General features: G+C 55.5%; 1 protein-coding gene across 1 annotated transcript; it reads left to right on the top strand.

The window, feature by feature from the left end:
• The first annotated feature begins 4,644 nt into the window (after window positions 1–4,644).
• Window positions 4,645–16,495, top strand: PYGM (glycogen phosphorylase, muscle associated). Its single transcript, XM_027531694.1, has 20 exons — window positions 4,645–4,973; window positions 6,034–6,135; window positions 6,222–6,300; window positions 6,385–6,488; window positions 6,866–6,997; window positions 8,436–8,547; window positions 8,632–8,714; window positions 9,130–9,273; window positions 9,591–9,683; window positions 9,930–10,076; window positions 10,211–10,374; window positions 10,664–10,778; window positions 11,314–11,415; window positions 11,760–11,907; window positions 12,212–12,270; window positions 12,397–12,538; window positions 12,981–13,188; window positions 15,536–15,670; window positions 15,882–15,948; window positions 16,062–16,495. Exons 1-20 carry the CDS (start codon window positions 4,731–4,733, stop codon window positions 16,209–16,211), a joined length of 2,529 nt encoding a protein of 842 aa, XP_027387495.1. The 5' UTR covers window positions 4,645–4,730; the 3' UTR covers window positions 16,212–16,495.
• Window positions 16,496–16,945: the final 450 nt, after the last annotated feature.

Raw genomic sequence — 16,945 nt, forward strand, 5'->3', positions numbered from 1 at the left:
TTGCATGGGGCCAATGCTTCCCATCACCTTCCCTTTGGGCAGGCTGAGGGACAGCAAGCTCTGCAGCCCACAGCACTGGGCCAGTGGGGACAATGCTGGCCTGGGCTCTTCTGCAGCTTGGAGCTGGGGCTAGCCCTGCTGTTTATCCTGAGCAGGCCCTTGGTGTCTGAGCCCTGTCCAGCTTGCCTGGGCTGCTTTGCTGTAGGCCTGCAGGGGTTAATGGAGCCTCAGAAGCCAGACCTATTCACTGGGTCTCCTCAAGCAGGCCCTAAAGGTCCCTTGACTGGAAGAGGAGAGATCTTTCCTCTTTGTGCTTAGCTGACAGAACGGGGGCAGGGCCTGGGGCCTGGCAACCCTCTTTGACCTTGGCTTCACCTCACTGCTTCCCCCCCAAGCTCGGTTTCCCTGGTGGGCTCATTGGGCGGTTAATTGGCTCTTTGAAGCTCTGGAAGAGGCAAAGTGGCGCTATGTGGGTTTTAGAAATAAAATCAATAAATGACTTAACCATAGCCCAGCTATCTCCTCCGTCTCTCTCCCCTGGGGCCAGCTCCATTCCTTTGCTCGCTCCCTCTCTGCTCCCTGCTGTCAGCTTTTGTTAAGGTTTTGGTGAGTAACAAAGTGGCTGACTTGGGCATCAGTCTCGGCCCTTTCTCCAAGGCAGCAAGCACCTGCCTTTGTGGTGGAACCAGAGGGGTGAAGAGGGCTTTCCCAGCCACCTTGGACCCCTGGGGGAGGGCAGAGCCCTCTACTTGACCCTGTTCCTGTTCTGCTGCAGCAGCAGTGTCTTCCCTGCCCGCTTAGAGCCAGGTTGGTGGAAGGAATGTCCGTTGGGAAAGGTCACTGTTAGGGCTCTGTTACTGAGACCCCGCCAAGTGCTCTGGAGAAACCCAAGATTGGTCCCAGGAAGGAGACAGGATTTCTGGTTGGAAATCTAGTAGGCCATAAACAACCTCTGAGTTAGTTAATGTATCTGTTTAGAAACCATTGGACATAAACAACAGTGTTGGTTCAGGGTTCAGGCTGGGAAAGTGTGTTTCAGGGTTCTTTAAATCTCTAAAGGGAACTATGCTGGTCCAGTGGCTTAAGACTGTGTGCCCAATGAAGGGGTCAGGGAAATAAGATCTGGCATACTGCAGCTGGAAATCCTGCGTGCACCCCCTGCAACTAAAGCTCTTGTGTGCAGCAACTAAGACCCGGCACAGGCCAAATAAGTAAATTAACTATTAAGTCTTCCCTGGGGGCTCAGTGGTGAAAGAATCTGTCTGCCAATGCAGGAGACAGGTTTCATCCCTGATCTGGAAAGATCCCACAACTAAGGAGCAACTAAGCGTGTGTGCCCCAACTACTGGGCGAGCACTCGAGCCTGGGAGCCCAGGCTACTGAAGTCCAAGCCCCCGAGAGCCCGCGCTCCACAACAAAAGAAGCCACCTCAGTGAGAAGCCTGCACACGGCAGGTAGAGGGTAGCTCCTGCTTGCTGCAACTGGAGAAAAGCCTGCACAGCAACGAAGACCAAGCGCAGCCTAAATAAATAAGCAAAATTATATATAATATGTATGGATGTGAGAGTTGGACCATAAAGAAAGCTGAGTACCAAAGAATTGATGCTTTTGAACTGCTGTGTTGGAGAAGACTTGAAAGTCCCTCAGACTGACTGCAAGGAGATCAAACCAGTCAATCCTAAAGGAAATCAGTCCTGAATATTCATTGGAAGGACTGATGCTAAAGCTGGAAGCTCCAATACTTTGGCCACCTGATGCGAAGAAACTTGACTCATTAGAAAAGACCCCGATGCTGGGAAAGATTGAAGGCAGGAGGAGAAGGGGACGACAGAGATGAGATGGTTGGATGGCCTCACTGACTTGATGGACATGAGTAAGCTCCAGGAGTTGGTGATGGAAGCCTGGCGTGCTGCAGTCCATGGGATCGCAAAGAGTCGGACACGAGTGAGCGACTGAACTGATACATAAACCTATACACACAACACCAATGGGGAGTGAAATGGGGGGACTTGGGGAAGCCAGTAGGTCAGTTTCAGTCTTTGAATTTCCATCATGCTGGGCTGGGGGATGTGAAATAAAGAAGGGTCTCCTGGGGTGGCATTACCCTGGAAAAGACTGGAAAGTTCAGTGGGTGCCATAGACACAACAAAGGCCAAAAGAGCCCAGGAGAAAGGTAGCTGGAGAAACCAACTCAAAGTATCACATTTGTTTCGCACCAGAAACAGGTTGTGTCCCAGTTCAGCCAGTTCCTTGAGAGCAGGGGCAGGGTGATCACCCAGTTGATGAGCAGGGGGAGGGGTGTGGATTGAGTTGACTTGGGGAGCAGAATAAGATAGGAATGTGCTCTGTTGGGAGCAGGTTCTTAGCAGCAGGAAAATTAGGGGTCAGTGCAAAGAAGGTTTGCGTGGCAAAGGATGCGGCCACCGTTGGGGCATGAGGTGACAACACGGGCAACTGGTGCCAAAATGCCTCTGAGCTCTCTTTGGCATTCCACAAGGAAGGCAGGCCAGGCGGCCCGAGATGCTGGCCGAGCTTGGCGCAGGGGTGAACCTCCCCTGAGGCACAGCCCAGGAGGAAAGGCTGAGGATGGGAACTGTTACACACCGAGAGCCACCAGGCATTCTTTTGAAATGCAAGGTGTAGAATACTTTTAAAATGCAAAAGAGCAAGTTTTCTCTGTTCGTGGGAACTTGGGGTAGCTGTGTTTTGGCATCCTCTCCCTGGTCTTTTTTTCTTTGAAGCACACTCTAGGGAAGACCCGCCCAGATGCTGTCTGGGAGCAGGGGCAGAGCACGGCTTGGCTTTCGGAAGACTAGGAGTTTGGCCTCCACATTAAGCTGGTATTTCCAGGGCTGGATCTGTTGGGGCTCAGAAAGTTCTCAGAAACAGCTGGGCCGTCCTTGAAACAGACTGTAGCATCCTGCAGCTGGCCAGCCCTCTGATGTGCTTCCTTGGCCCTCAGACCAGAAGACCCAGGCTCCTTCCCCAGGTCCACCACTCTAGGAGGCCCAGCCTCCTTTGAAACAGCACCAGGCCCTGGGCTCCTTTTGCTCAAAGAACAAAGCAGGGGACTTCTCTGGTGGTCCAGTGGCTACAACTCTGCACTCCTAGTGCAGGGGCAGGTGCCACCCCTGGCCAGAGAACTGGATCCCACAGGCCGCAACTAAGACTTGGCGCAGCCAAAAAACAGGAACAAAGCAGAATCTATGACCAACCTGCTGCTGCTAAGTCACTTCAGTCGTGTCCGACTCTGCGACCCCATAGACGACAGCCCACCAGGCTCCTCCGTCCTTGGGATTTTCCAGGCAAGAGTACTGGAGTGGGTTGCCATTGCCTTCTCCGTGTGACCAACCTAAACAGCATATTAAAAAGCAGGGACATTACTTTGCCAACAAAGGTTCATCTAGCCAAAGCTATGGGTTTTCCAGTAGTCATGTATGGATGTGAGAGTTGAACTATAAAGAAAGCTGAGCGCCGAAGAATTGTTGCTTTTTAACTGTGGTGTTGGAGAAGATTCTTGAGAGTCCCTTGGACTGCAAGGAGATCAAACCAGTCCATCCTAAAGGAACTTTAGGAACCGCGTGGCCCTAGGCGGGAGAAATGAATGGGAGGAGGCCTTCACTCACCTGCGGCACCGGGAGACTTGATACCATTGTGTATGTGTGTGTGTCTGTCTGTGTCTGTGTGTCTTGTGCCTGTGTCTGTGTGTGTCCGTGTGTGTGTGTGTGTGTGTCTGTGTGTGTATGGACTGCTTCAGTTCTACCCCTCTGGGCCACAGGACTACAGTTCCCAGGGGCCCCTACTCCAGGCTGGTGGCCCCTAGCCAAAGCTGGCCTGTAATCTGACCATCCCTCTTGAAAGGTCACTTCAGAGCTCCTTGAGGGACAGCAACAGGGGGAGCTCAGAGTGGCTGGACTTCGGTGGGGGATGGGGTGGGGGCAGTGGCCCTGCCTCAGGCGACCTCTCCCATACCACCTCTCCTGGAACCGAGAGTCCCGGTCCCCCTTTTCTCAGATGCCCAGTGTCCTCCGCTAGCTTCACCTTTTCTGTGCAGGGCACCCTGATGCTCTGCGCTGGTGGCCTTCAGCCACAACGTATGTCCTCCCCACCAAAGGGCAGGGCCACCATAGAAGCTTGACTGGAGAGCATCCCGCCCGCGGTGTGTAGCCTGTTGTGTGAAAGTCAACTGAAGCCAAGCTTCTCTGCTGCAGGCTTGGCCTCCTGACACCTGTCCTCCTCGACAGCCTCCTTGGCTTCTCCAAGGAGCCCTGATTGAGGGCCCACATTCAGACACCATCCTTCATCCATAACCCGAATTCAGGGCAGCCTCAGCCAAAGTCACAGCCCAGCCGCTCCAGTCAAATTTCTGGCCTCTCAAGGCAGCACTCTGCCTGCAGCATCCTGACTGCGACCCTGCACAAGGCAGGCGCCGGGGCAGAAGACAGCAGACCCTAGTGCCAGTGCGCGAGGCCTGGAGGAAGTGGGTCAGTGCAGGGCTGCGAAGGAGCCAGGCTGGCCCTGGCCCTGCCCTGCCCCTCCTCTCCTCCGCTCACCCCAAAATAGCTCCCTGAGGAGCCGGGCCAAGACCCTCCCATTGAGGGAAGGGGTGGGGCAAGCTGCCCGGAGCCAGGCTTTAAAGCACCAGCTGGCTGGGGATCTCCACTCCTGGGCTGGAGGCACCGCTCAGGCCACCCGTCTGCACAGTCAGTCCGGCCCACCCTCCCGCAGCCATGTCCCGGCCCCTGACAGACCAGGAGAAGAGAAAGCAGATCAGCGTGCGTGGCCTGGCCGGTGTGGAGAATGTGACTGAGCTGAAGAAGAACTTCAACCGGCACCTACACTTCACCCTTGTGAAGGACCGCAATGTGGCCACCCCGCGAGACTACTACTTCGCGCTGGCCTACACGGTGCGAGACCACCTCGTGGGCCGCTGGATCCGCACGCAGCAGCACTACTACGAGAAGGACCCCAAGGTGCTGCTTGGGGCACCCCGGGTGGGCAGTGGGCTGGGGGGCCCTGCCCTGGGGGCTGGGAGATCTGGACCGAATGACGGGCCCTTCCTGGGGTCAGGACTTTCTGCAGCAAAAGAAAGGGTGCCTCCGGGTTCCTGAGGTTGGACGATCCGGGGGTGCCAGGTGCAATGGGTGCTGGGACCACCCAGGGGAGAAACCTGGAGTTGGGGGCAGGTCAGGGGCCTCGGGTCAGGTAGGCTGGTTGCAAAGGCTCAGCGCTCAGTCAGAGAATGGAGAGGCTGCTGGGGGTGGGCAGGAAGACCCCGCGGCCTGGGTTGGATCCTGAGTAGAAGGACATTCTACCGAACGCGTGTGTGGTGTGCTGGTGTGCCGGGTGGGGCGCAGCTGGGGTGGTGAGATCAAGTGTCTGTTGGGGTCACTGGTAAATGTCAGCAACCTGACACTGCTGGGCAGGGGGTGGGGGAGGGGCGGGGAGGGGACCCAGGAAACCAGGAGCCAGAGCACCATCAGCATCCTGGATACTGGAGTCTCTCCGCCCCCCTTCTTGGGACTGAGGCTTGAGGGCCAAGGGGAGCTGGGCACTGTGAGGAAGGGAGATGGCCGACTCTAGCCCTGAGTCATTGTGTGACCTTGAGCCAATGACTTCTCTCTCTGGGCCTGGCCTCCCCTTTTCAGGAGCTCTTGGTGGTGCTTCCCTGTGTCCTGACTTCCTGATGGGCTCTTGGCAGGCATGTGTGTGAAGGAAGGGGTTCCCACCTCTCCTAAGCACCTCAGCCCCCTGAGGTGGCTATGGCCCCATTTTTCAGATGAAGAAACTGAGGCTCAGAGAAGAAAAGTGATTTGTCCAAAGTCAGAAGAAATGCTGAGACCAGTATCTTACCTTCTAAGGGTCCCAAAGCCTGAGAAGGCAGGAAAACTGGAGGCAGGGCTGGAACCCACTGGAGCCTAGGAGTGGGGCAGCAGGTGTGAGAGGTGCAGGCCCAGCTGGGCCTGGCTGAATGTCAGGGGGCCGCCTTGACCCTCCCTCCCCTCCCCCACCCCCATCTGTTTCTCCGGACAGAGGATCTACTACCTGTCTCTGGAATTCTACATCGGCCGGACGCTGCAGAACACCATGGTGAACCTGGCGTTGGAGAATGCCTGTGACGAGGCCACCTATCAGGTGTGCAGGCGTGGGCACGCCTTCAGGATGGGGGACTGACCTGCTGGCCCTTGGCCCTGACTTCTCTTATACCCTCCCACCTCTAGCTGGGCCTAGACATGGAGGAGCTGGAGGAAATCGAGGAGGATGCAGGGCTGGGCAACGGGGGCCTGGGCCGGCTGGCGGGTAAGTGAGCGGGGTGCCAGGGGACTGGGCAGAAGTGTTCCTTTATGTTGGGTCTCTGATATCCACCTCCCTGCACACCCCTAGCCTGTTTTCTGGACTCAATGGCAACACTGGGCCTGGCTGCCTATGGCTATGGGATCCGCTATGAGTTTGGGATTTTTAACCAGAAGATCTCTGGGGGTTGGCAGGTGAGTGACCTTGGGCCCTGACCTTGTGGTTATGATGAAGATGGCTATTTGTTCATTCATCTGCACATAGATCCAGAAGCAGCCCCAGCAGCCTGGGTGGAGAGCATCTTTGCCCTTTCCCCCAGCCCCTAGCCAGCTGTCAGCTCCTGGGACAGGAGGTCCACAGCTGTAGAATGTCTCAGACTCTTATACACACACAGAGCCCCATTGGATCTTCCACCAGACTAGGGGCCCACCTACTGCAGAGCCGGTCATTCACACCCTCCCTGTACAGGGCATACCAGGGCTGCGGGCTCCTGCTATGCCCACCATCTGCTGTGGTGTGAGCCTGGCTCTGACTCTGCCTTCCTTTCTCCCCTGACCTGCCTGCGGTTCAGATGGAGGAAGCTGATGACTGGCTTCGCTACGGCAACCCCTGGGAGAAGGCCCGTCCTGAGTTCACGCTGCCGGTGCACTTCTATGGCCGAGTGGAACACACCAGCCAGGGGGCCAAGTGGGTGGACACACAGGTGAGGGGGAAGCCAGGGAGCAGGGGAAGATCTAGTGAGGCGGAGGGGAGGAGGAGTGGAGGTTCTGGAGGAAACAGAGAGAAGCAAAGGAAGAGCCTGGAAGCTACTGGGCCGAGTGCTATTTTATACCGGAGGCCACTGAGCTCAGAGGAGTTAAGTGACTTACTTGAGGTCACACAGCTGGAACCCAGAGAGGCTGGAGACAGGGTTACAGGGGAGCCAGACCACATGAAGAGCTGGGAGGAGGAGAGACACTGCCCTGCTCTACCACTGCTCCTCACCACCCAAAATAATCACAGAGTCTTGGCTCCCCTGCATATTTGAGCTGGGGGCTTGATGGGAAATAAACCAACAGTCCAAAAGGGGGATAGGAGAGAAAACTAAAGCCTGGGAAGGGCAACTGACATGTTCAAGGTCATAGAGCAGGTTGGTGGGAGCCTACCGCTAAACCAGGTGTCCAAACCCCAGCTCCGCCACCAGTCCTTTTGCTGTGGCTGCAGCTCACCGGCCTCCAGATGGCTGCACAGCAACCTCGAGGCTTTCAGAACCCAGAGTTTGTTCCGCTGTCATCCACGCTAAGGTCTGGCAGGGCTCTGGCTGCCCTCCTAGCTGTATGCTCTTGGGCCAGTCCCTTCCCTCTCTGAGCTGCAGCATTTGCTCTGCTCCAGTCAGAGGCTACTTAATGCTGGGGAAGGAGGTGTGGGTGCACCCCTTTCTCCGTGGTAGCTGGCAGTTATTTGCAGCAATTATTGATGTTTGTGGGCTTTGGTGGCTTAGCAGTAAAGACTGCTTGCAATGCAGGAGAATGGGTTCGATCCCTGCATTGGGAAGATCCCCTGGAGGAGGGTATGGCAACCCACTCCAGTATTCTTGCCTGGACACAGCATGGACAGAGGAGCCTGGCAGGATACAGTCCATAGGGTGGCAAAAAGTTGGACATAAATGAGCAACTTAGCATTCAGTGTGCATGCACATTGATGTTTGCTAATTGTGGGAGGTGGGGCCAGCATTAGTCACTGCTAATGAGCCCTGTGGTTAACCTTTGGATGGACTTGACCTCTATGACCCCCTCAGCCAGGCCCCATGATCTCCCAGTCCTTCCAGGAGTCCAGAATGTTCTCTAGATTATGCCTAGGCCAGGTGGCCAGCGCATCTCCACCATGGCAGAGTGGCCACCAACAGAGGCCCACCTTGGTCTCAGCTCATCCCTGCCTCCTCCTGGAATCCTCACAACAGCCCAGCAAGGGGGGCCGGTGGGGGTGTGGGGAGGCACCGGGATGTCCTCTTTTTATGGCCGAGGCCCAGAGAGGTTGGTGGGGTTGCTTGTGGTCCGGAGTTGGCTGGCGGAGTGCAGGGACAAAGCATGGAGCTCCAGCTCTCAGGGCCTCTGAGATGCAGCAGAGGCCCGCCTCTGAACAGCAGGTGGGGTGTCCCGCAGGTGGTGCTGGCCATGCCCTACGACACACCCGTGCCTGGCTACCGCAACAACGTGGTCAACACCATGCGCCTGTGGTCTGCCAAAGCCCCCAACGACTTCAACCTCAAGGACTGTGAGTTCCGCCGGAGTCAGCAGCCCCTCCCGCTGCGGAGCCCCTCGGCCCAAGCCTGACCCCGTTCCCGCTTTTGTTCTTTAGTCAATGTCGGTGGCTACATCCAGGCCGTGCTGGACCGCAACCTGGCTGAGAACATCTCACGGGTCCTGTACCCCAACGACAACGTATGTTACCCTCTGGGCTGGGGACAGGAAGCCAGTGTGCGTGGGAGAGGGCAGGAGGGGGAGTGACACCTGCTGGTGCCCTGCTCACACCCAGGGCATCTTGCTGGCCCCTGAGTGTCCTGTACTTCCCCCCAGTTCTTTAAGTGTGAGGATGCTTGGATCTGGGGGTGGGGGGTGGCTCTTTGGAGGAGCTCTTCCCTGGAGACACCCACAATACTCCTGGTCCTTGTAGCCCTCCCTCCTGACCCAACTGCATTGCTGCTTCTTGGTGGGAGAAAGACTCTTGGGTCCCTGAGGTGGAGCAGTTCAGGTCTCAGGAATCTCGGGATGGGTGGGAGTCTCTCCTGGCCACGCCCACAGCAGTGTTAGACCACGCCCACCACCTTGACTCCGCCCCATCTCGCACTGTCCCCAGTTCTTTGAGGGGAAGGAGCTGCGGCTGAAGCAGGAGTACTTCGTAGTGGCTGCCACGCTCCAGGACATCATCCGCCGCTTCAAGTCCTCCAAGTTTGGCTGCCTCGACCCCGTGCGCACCAACTTCGATGCCTTCCCAGATAAGGTACCAGGCCCCAGGGAGGGTCGGTCTTTGTACCTCTGGTGAGTGGTGCCTTCCCTCGCACCTCCAGCCTGAGCTTGCAACGCCCATTTAATAGATGAAGAAGTGGAGGCTGGGGGTGGGTGTGAGGGGTATCTGCTTGAGGATCCTCAATATAATCCGCTCTCCTCTTCCTCCTGCTCCACAACTACCCCCTTGAGGGCCTCCACCTAGAACCACAAGGGGCCCTGGGCAGGGGGTGCTCTGAAGGGGCAAAAGACAGTGACTGTAGCCTTGGGCCCAGATTGACTCCAACCGTCCTCCACACCCCTCCTCTCTAGGTGGCCATCCAGCTCAATGACACCCACCCCTCCTTGGCCATCCCTGAGCTGATGAGGATTCTGGTGGACCAGGAGCGCCTGGAGTGGGAAAAGGTGGGCTTCCGGGCCCCTCCCCGACTCCTGCCTCACCCTCTCCATCTCAGGGTTCCCTTCCCACTCTGGGGAGGGGATAGATGTAGGTGGATCCCCCACTGAACAGACAGGGGTGTGAGACCCAGAGGCGGGTGTCCTAGAACCTGGCCTGACGGTGGCAGGGCTGGGGCTCTTGGCTGCACAGTGTGTGTGGAGAGCCATCTGGCTTAAGCCCCGGGGGTCCTGCCTCCCCACCCCACCTGTCAGGCATGGGAAGTGACTGTGAAGACTTGTGCCTACACCAACCACACGGTGCTGCCCGAGGCCCTGGAGCGCTGGCCTGTGCACCTCATAGAGACCCTGCTGCCGCGGCACCTCCAGATCATCTATGAAATCAACCAGCGCTTCCTTAACGTGAGTGGAGAAGGCCTGGGGTGGAGGGTGGGGACGTGGAGGGCCTGGGGAAGGCTATGGGCGAAGATCTGGGGGTAGGGGCTGGGAACCTGTGTTCTGGGTCCTCGTCCTAGCTCTGGTCTCTCCCGGCACAGCGGGTGGCAGCCGCGTTCCCAGGGGATGTAGACCGACTGCGGCGCATGTCGCTGGTGGAGGAGGGCGCGGTGAAGCGCATCAATATGGCACACCTGTGCATCGCCGGGTCTCATGCCGTCAATGGCGTGGCTCGCATCCACTCGGAGATCCTCAAGAAGACCATGTGAGACCCGCTCCCCAGACTCCGCCCCTCCCGCTGGGCCCCGCCCACTGCCTGGTACTGGTCACTCAGAGCCGCCCTCTGCTGGCTCCTTCCACAGGTAGCACGGCTCTTACGAGGGTCAAAGGCTTGCTATCCAGTCCAGTCCCGTTCTGGGATGTCCCCTCTTACACACAGCACCCCCTCCCCTTCACCTCCAGGACCCTTTCATCAAGAAATCAGAGTAGGGGCCCCAGGGAGAAGACCCTCATTCCACAGGGGTGATTGATGATCTTCTGACCCTATCCTGTAGCTTCAAGGACTTCTACGAGCTGGAGCCTCATAAGTTCCAGAATAAGACCAATGGGATCACCCCTCGGCGCTGGTTGGTGATGTGTAACCCTGGGCTGGCAGAGATCATTGCTGAGGTGAGAAGTCGTGGATGGCCAGTAGCGGTCAGCACAGTCACTGCAAGGCGCAGCCAGGTGCAGCTGTGTGTGTGTTTCCCTGGAGGGCCCCCAGCTGAGGGCTGAAATCCATTCTGCACTGCGTTCCCCAGCCTTGCATGTGTCTGGAGGAGGGGAACCACCTTTTATGTGAGCTAATGGAGGCCCTGGCTGTGAAGGTCAACCCGAGGAAGTTCACAGCCTGATGGAGGGTTATCAGCAGGTCACATCTTAAGTACGACCAGAAAGGAGCAGAGATTGCAGGCCCTCGAAGTCACTGCCTGTGAGAGGAAAAGGCCAGGACGAGGGCCTGTGGGGGTCAGATGGGCGTCAGCCATCCGAGCTCAAGGTCAGGAAGGGAGGAGAGAAGTGCGTACGTGCCCTGCCCCCTAGCTGGGAGGCTGCAGGAGAAGGCGCTGTTGGCAGTGGACTCTGCTTATTTGACCTGGAAAAGGACCCCTTTGTGAAGGAGGACAGGGGAGGGCCAGGGGCCTAACTGAGCGCCATCTCCCTACAGCGCATCGGAGAGGAATACATCGCAGACCTGGATCAGCTGCGCAAACTGCTGTCCTATGTGGATGATGAATCCTTTATCCGGGATGTGGCCAAAGTGAAGCAGGTGAGGAGCAGTGCTGCAAACTGGGACAGACACCTGTGCTGGGGCCAGAGTGGAGAGTGCTGGAAGGGCCGGACGTCCTTGTCAGGAATGGCCCATGGAGCTCATCTCTGCTGCAACCTCAGGCCATTGGTAGAAGTTGCCTGGAATCAGTCCATGGTGGGAAGGCATCATCTGACCTCACTGAAAGAGTGCTGACGTTGCTTAGCAATGTCTGCCCTGATGCAGGAGTGGATGAAGGTGGCAAGGTGGCCTTCTATCCTCACCTTCCTGGGAAGGAAATGAGAATGTAGGATTTCCTGAGGCTGAGGCCTATTGGTGAGCTCTTCTCCCTCTCCTGCCTTCAGGAAAACAAGTTAAAGTTTTCTGCATACCTGGAGAAGGAATACAAAGTCCACATCAACCCCAACTCACTCTTCGATATCCAGGTGAAGCGGATTCACGAATATAAACGCCAGCTCCTCAACTGCCTCCATGTCATCACGCTGTACAACCGTGAGTGGCAGGCTTCCCTCTGGCTCCTGTTCCTGCCTCTGTGTACCTCCCAGCATACTGCATACTTCTCCATCAACATCTCCTTTGTACTCAGGGAAACTCTTGGGACATGGAATTATCCCCACTTCCCAGATGGGCAAACCAAGGCTCAGAGAGGGGGGACATGACAGATATGAGGTCACCAAGCCAGCCCAAGTCAGGCCTGTTATTGCCCAGCCCAGTCCTGGCTGACTGGATGCCATCAGGTGCTACAGCCCAGAGGGAAAACCTGGCCCATTCACTGGATCCCTCTGTTTCTCCATAGGTATCAAGAAGGAACCCAATAAGTTTTTTGTGCCTCGGACTGTGATGATTGGAGGGAAGGTGAGAGGCTGAGCCCGGATCATGGCTGTGGTCCTTTGATATCCAGGTTGAGGTCAGCTTGGTTGGGTTGCAGGATGGGGGTAGGAGGCCAGGCTGTGGAGCTGACCCCAAAGTGTGCCCCCACAGGCTGCCCCTGGGTACCATATGGCCAAGATGATCATCAAACTCATCACAGCCATTGGGGATGTGGTCAACCACGACCCGGTGGTGGGAGACCGCCTTCGTGTGATCTTCCTGGAGAACTACCGAGTCTCGCTGGCCGAGAAAGGTAGGGTGCCTCCAGTGGGGACCCTAGGGAAGCTCTGATGAGTTCAGTCCCTGGAAGAGATATTAATCTCCTCTTCCTGGGGTACTGGTACTTTAAAGAAGAATCTGGAGAGGACAATACTCAAATCATGAGGATGTTCCCTTAGTGGTGGAATGTCACGCAAGATGGGATGAAATTACAGGGGAGAGGGGCCTCAGTAGTGCCCTTCAAATCACACAGTGGAGCTGGGGGGTGGAAGGAGTCCAGGTTAGATCCCAGATGTTCAAGAATCAACAAGAGGTGGAGAGGGGTCAGTGAGAAGGAGACAGTTGGTGAAGACTGGAGGGCTGGAGGAAGGGGACTCTGAATCTGGCCAGGCCTGGGACCAGACTAACTTCAGAGCCTCTAGCTGACATGCGGGCTCTTCCTGGAGCTGAGTGTGTCCCCTGCTGCCACCCCGCAGTGATCCCGGCTGCTGACCTCTCCGAGCAGATCTCTACTGCGGGCACTGAAGCCTCAGGCACTGGCAACATGAAGTTCATGCTCAACGGGGCTCTGACCATTGGCACCATGGACGGGGCCAACGTGGAGATGGCGGAAGAGGCGGGAGAGGAGAACTTCTTCATCTTTGGCATGCGGGTGGAGGACGTGGAAAGGCTTGACCAGAAAGGGTAAGGGCTGCAGAGTTCTTAGTCCATGGGCAGGAAGCCCCAAGGTGGGACTGCTGGAGGGTAAAGCTGGGAGCAAGAGGCACCACTGGAAAGGCTGGTCCAGGATGCGCAAGGTCATTTTTTAAAATTTATTTGGCTGCCTTGGGTCTTAGTTGCAGCGTGTGGGATCTTGGTTGCATCATGTCATGTGGGATCTTTTGTTGTAGTGCACAAACTCTCTAGACTCTCTAGTTGTGTTTCAAGGGCTTGGTTGCTCAGAGGCTTGTGAGATCTTAATTCCCCAACCAGGGATCAAACCCATGTCCCCACCATTGCAGGGTGGATTCTTAACCTCTGGACCACCAGGGAAGTCCCTGCACAAGGTCTTACTTATGGCCATCAGAAGTCTAGAAAACTTTTGAGGTAGCATAACAAATAAGTTGAATGAAATGAGCAGAGACAGAAGTAACACAGAGCTGAAGGAAAAGGAAGAGAAAATAATATCAACTCAAAGAAATAATATCATTTCTGGAATTGGGAGTAAAATGAAATTCTCAGCTCCCTGGCAGCCATGGCAAAAAGGGAAACATGAGTATGGTAGTTAAGTTATACCTGGGTTTGTGGTCAGAAATGCAGATCTTCAGAGACAATCTTCCTGGCATTACATTTTTAACATTTTATTTTAAAATTTGATTCTTTTCTTAGCATAGAAGCAGTCCATGCTCTTTAATTGGAAAAATACAAAGCTACAGAGAAGAAAACTGTCTTTCATAATCTCATCCCCCAGATTTAAAGCCACAGTTCTCTTTTTCTTCACGTATTTATATGTGTGTGTATATATATGTAGTTTTTTAAAATTTTAATTAATTTTTTGGCTGCACTGTGCTTCATGTGGGATCTTAGTTCCCTGACCAGGGGTAGAACCAGTGTCCCCTGCATTGGGAGCATGGAGTCAACCACTGTGTCACCAGGGAAGTCCCTGTGTAGTTTTTAAAAGTTGGAAATAATATATATACAATATTGAATCCTGTTATCTTAACATTGCTGAAGCATTTTCTATGTCATTAAATAGTCTTTCAAATATTTTAAATGTTTGTATAGCATTCCATCCTATGGAAATGCCATACTTATTTAACTAATTCCATATAGTTGGACGTGAAGGTTGATTTTCCTCGTTTGTTAGTATAAATGTCCCTTTGATGACCAATCTTTTACACTGATGTCCACATCTCTAATTATTTCCTAAAGATAATTATTATGCTTGCTATGTGCTAAGTCGCTTCAGTCACATCCGACTCTTTGTGACCTTATAGACTGTAGCCTGCCAGGTTCCTCTCTAAGGAATGCTCTAGGCAAGAATACTGGAGTGAGTTGCCATGCCCTTCTCTAGGGGATCTTCCCGACTCAAAGATCAAACCCTTGTCTCCTTTGTCTCCCTCGTTGCACACAGATTCTTAACTGCTGAGTCACTGGGGAAGCCCAAGATAATTATTAGAAGGGGATATTTCTGAGTCAAAAAAGTATGCATTCTTAAAGCCCCTCATACACATTGTCAAATCATTTCCAAGAAAGTTGGTACCAGTTTACACTCAGCTTACAAGAGCAGGCACTAAATATTGAGAGGAATTTCTCCTGTGGGGCTTGACTAGAAATTCAGACTTGGTCCTTTGGATAGGAGGGAAATGTGAAATGTTTTGAGTGAAGTACAACATGTTCAGAACTAGACTCCAAACAGACACCTTTGGCTGCAGGATGGAGGCTTGACTGGAGGGAGGAATGTCCAGTTGGAGGACCGGTGTGGGGCTGGCACCAGATGGCAGGGGGAGTCCCCTACAGCAGGCCAGTGCTGGGGATGGGGGTTAGGGACACTGTTGAGGAGGAGGCCATGGTTTCTGGTTGGAAGAGGGGAAGGAAGGAGATGAAACTGATCTGGAGAGATTTGAACCTGGGTGGCTCGGGAAGTGATTGTGTTACCCCAGGAAGTCATTGGGTAGGAAGTAGTTCCTACCCTAGGGGAGGAAAATTGGTGCCAGGACAGTGATGAACATGGCTGGAGAGTTTGAGTTTAAGGATGTTTCTCAGGATGTACCTGTTGGCTCCTCCTGGAGCCTGAAAGTGAGGCCAAGGATGGACTTAGGATGGTGGGGAAGAAAAGCCATTTATGGAGGAAACAGACCTGTTGGGTGACAGTGATGGTGTGTGGGAAGAAGAGTGGAAGGACTTCCGGAGCAAGTGCAGCAGCTGTAGAGAGGACAGTAGCAGGCTGGACCTGAGTTTTCACCCTGGGGCTTGGACCTTTCTGGATATTTGCTGGAGGAGGAGCCAGGAACCCCTTTCCAGGGTGCTGACTATGGCTCTTCCCCCACAGGTACAATGCCCAGGAGTATTATGACCGGATTCCTGAGCTTCGGCACGTCATTGACCAGCTGAGCAGTGGCTTCTTCTCCCCCAAACAGCCTGACCTATTCAAGGACATTGTCAACATGCTCATGCACCATGACCGGTGAGCTGGCGGGCCAGGGACCCGCGTACGTGGGGTTGCAGGGCTGAATAGGGCTCAGGAGCAGTGGAGAGGCTGGACATGGCTTCAGGGCAGTTGCGGCCACATTCCTTTGGAAGCAGCATCACTGTCTAGGTCCTCAGGAATCCAATAGGACAGGATGGGCTTGGCCCTCAACCCCAGGAGACTTTCCCACTTCTCCATTCCCCTCCAGGTTTAAAGTCTTTGCGGATTATGAAGAGTACGTTAAATGCCAGGAAAGAGTCAGTGCCTTGTACAAGGTGAGGGGTCCTGGGCCAGGGGTTGGCAGGGCTTTGGCGGCCCTGGTTAGAATGAGGTGGAAGGTGGGGATCCCACTCGCAGAGCAAACCCAGAGCTTCCTTGTGGCCTCTAGAACCCGAGAGAGTGGACGCGGATGGTGATCCGGAACATAGCTACATCTGGCAAGTTCTCCAGTGACCGCACCATTGCCCAGTACGCCAGGGAGATCTGGGGCGTGGAGCCGACCCGCCAGCGCATGCCGGCCCCGGATGAGAAGATCTGAGCCTCTAGACCAGACCTAAACCTGCCCCTGAGTCTGTCTGCAGTCCCTTGGGCCAGCTCCAGCTCCTCGTCCAGAGGGTGGGGTACTGGAGTTAGATCTCTAACCCTCTCCTTGGAACCCCCATTTCCCATCATCCTCAAGCTCCCAGTGTTCAGCGTGACGAAGGACACTGCTCCCACACTGTCCTCGGGCTCCCCAGGCCCTCCCGTCTATGGATTTGACCAACCGCACCCACTCCCCAATAAATTGATTCTCCTGGGGAGCCGCCTTACTCCCCTCTCTGCTGGGAAATATTTTTAGCTCTGGGCGGCACAGCAGCTGCGCAATCACAGTGCCTTCGCCCCAGCCGCGGCAGGTGCATCCCCTCAAAAGGGGGGCGGCTTGTGGGGGTGGGGCCCGGGACTCTCCTGCCCGCTTCCAGGCGTCACCCTGCGCGCCTCTCCTCCCAGTGCTGTGTCCATACTAGGTCAGCGGCCCGCAAGGCTGGCCGGGGGCGTGGCGTCCGTCCGGGTGGGGCCCACCCGGGACGGGAGCAGGGCCTTAAGCTGAGGCCTCCGGCACCCGCTGAAGGAAGATCCACGCTGTCGGGGGCAGGGCTCAAGAGGGGGAGGAGTCCCCGGGTGGTTGGCGCCTTCTTGACTCCGCCCTTAGCCCCGCCCCACTGCGGCGTTTAAGGGTCTCTAAGCAGGTGGCTACGCTAGGTCCAAAGCTAGGGGAGTGTTCAGGCGGGGGCC

This window comes from Bos indicus x Bos taurus, chromosome 29, assembly GCF_003369695.1.
Source record: "Bos indicus x Bos taurus breed Angus x Brahman F1 hybrid chromosome 29, Bos_hybrid_MaternalHap_v2.0, whole genome shotgun sequence".
Taxonomy (NCBI): Eukaryota; Metazoa; Chordata; class Mammalia; order Artiodactyla; family Bovidae; genus Bos; species Bos indicus x Bos taurus.

Excerpts from the sequence above, each read along its gene's own strand:
- PYGM (XM_027531694.1), top strand. The coding sequence starts at position 4,731 with ATGTCCCGGCCCCTGACAGACCAGGAGAAGAGAAAGCAGATCAGCGTG. Across the intron at positions 4,974-6,033 it reads ACTACGAGAAGGACCCCAAG|AGGATCTACTACCTGTCTCT; the intron begins GTGCTGCTTGGG and ends TTCTCCGGACAG. Across the intron at positions 13,189-15,535 it reads GAAAGGCTTGACCAGAAAGG|GTACAATGCCCAGGAGTATT; the intron begins GTAAGGGCTGCA and ends CTTCCCCCACAG.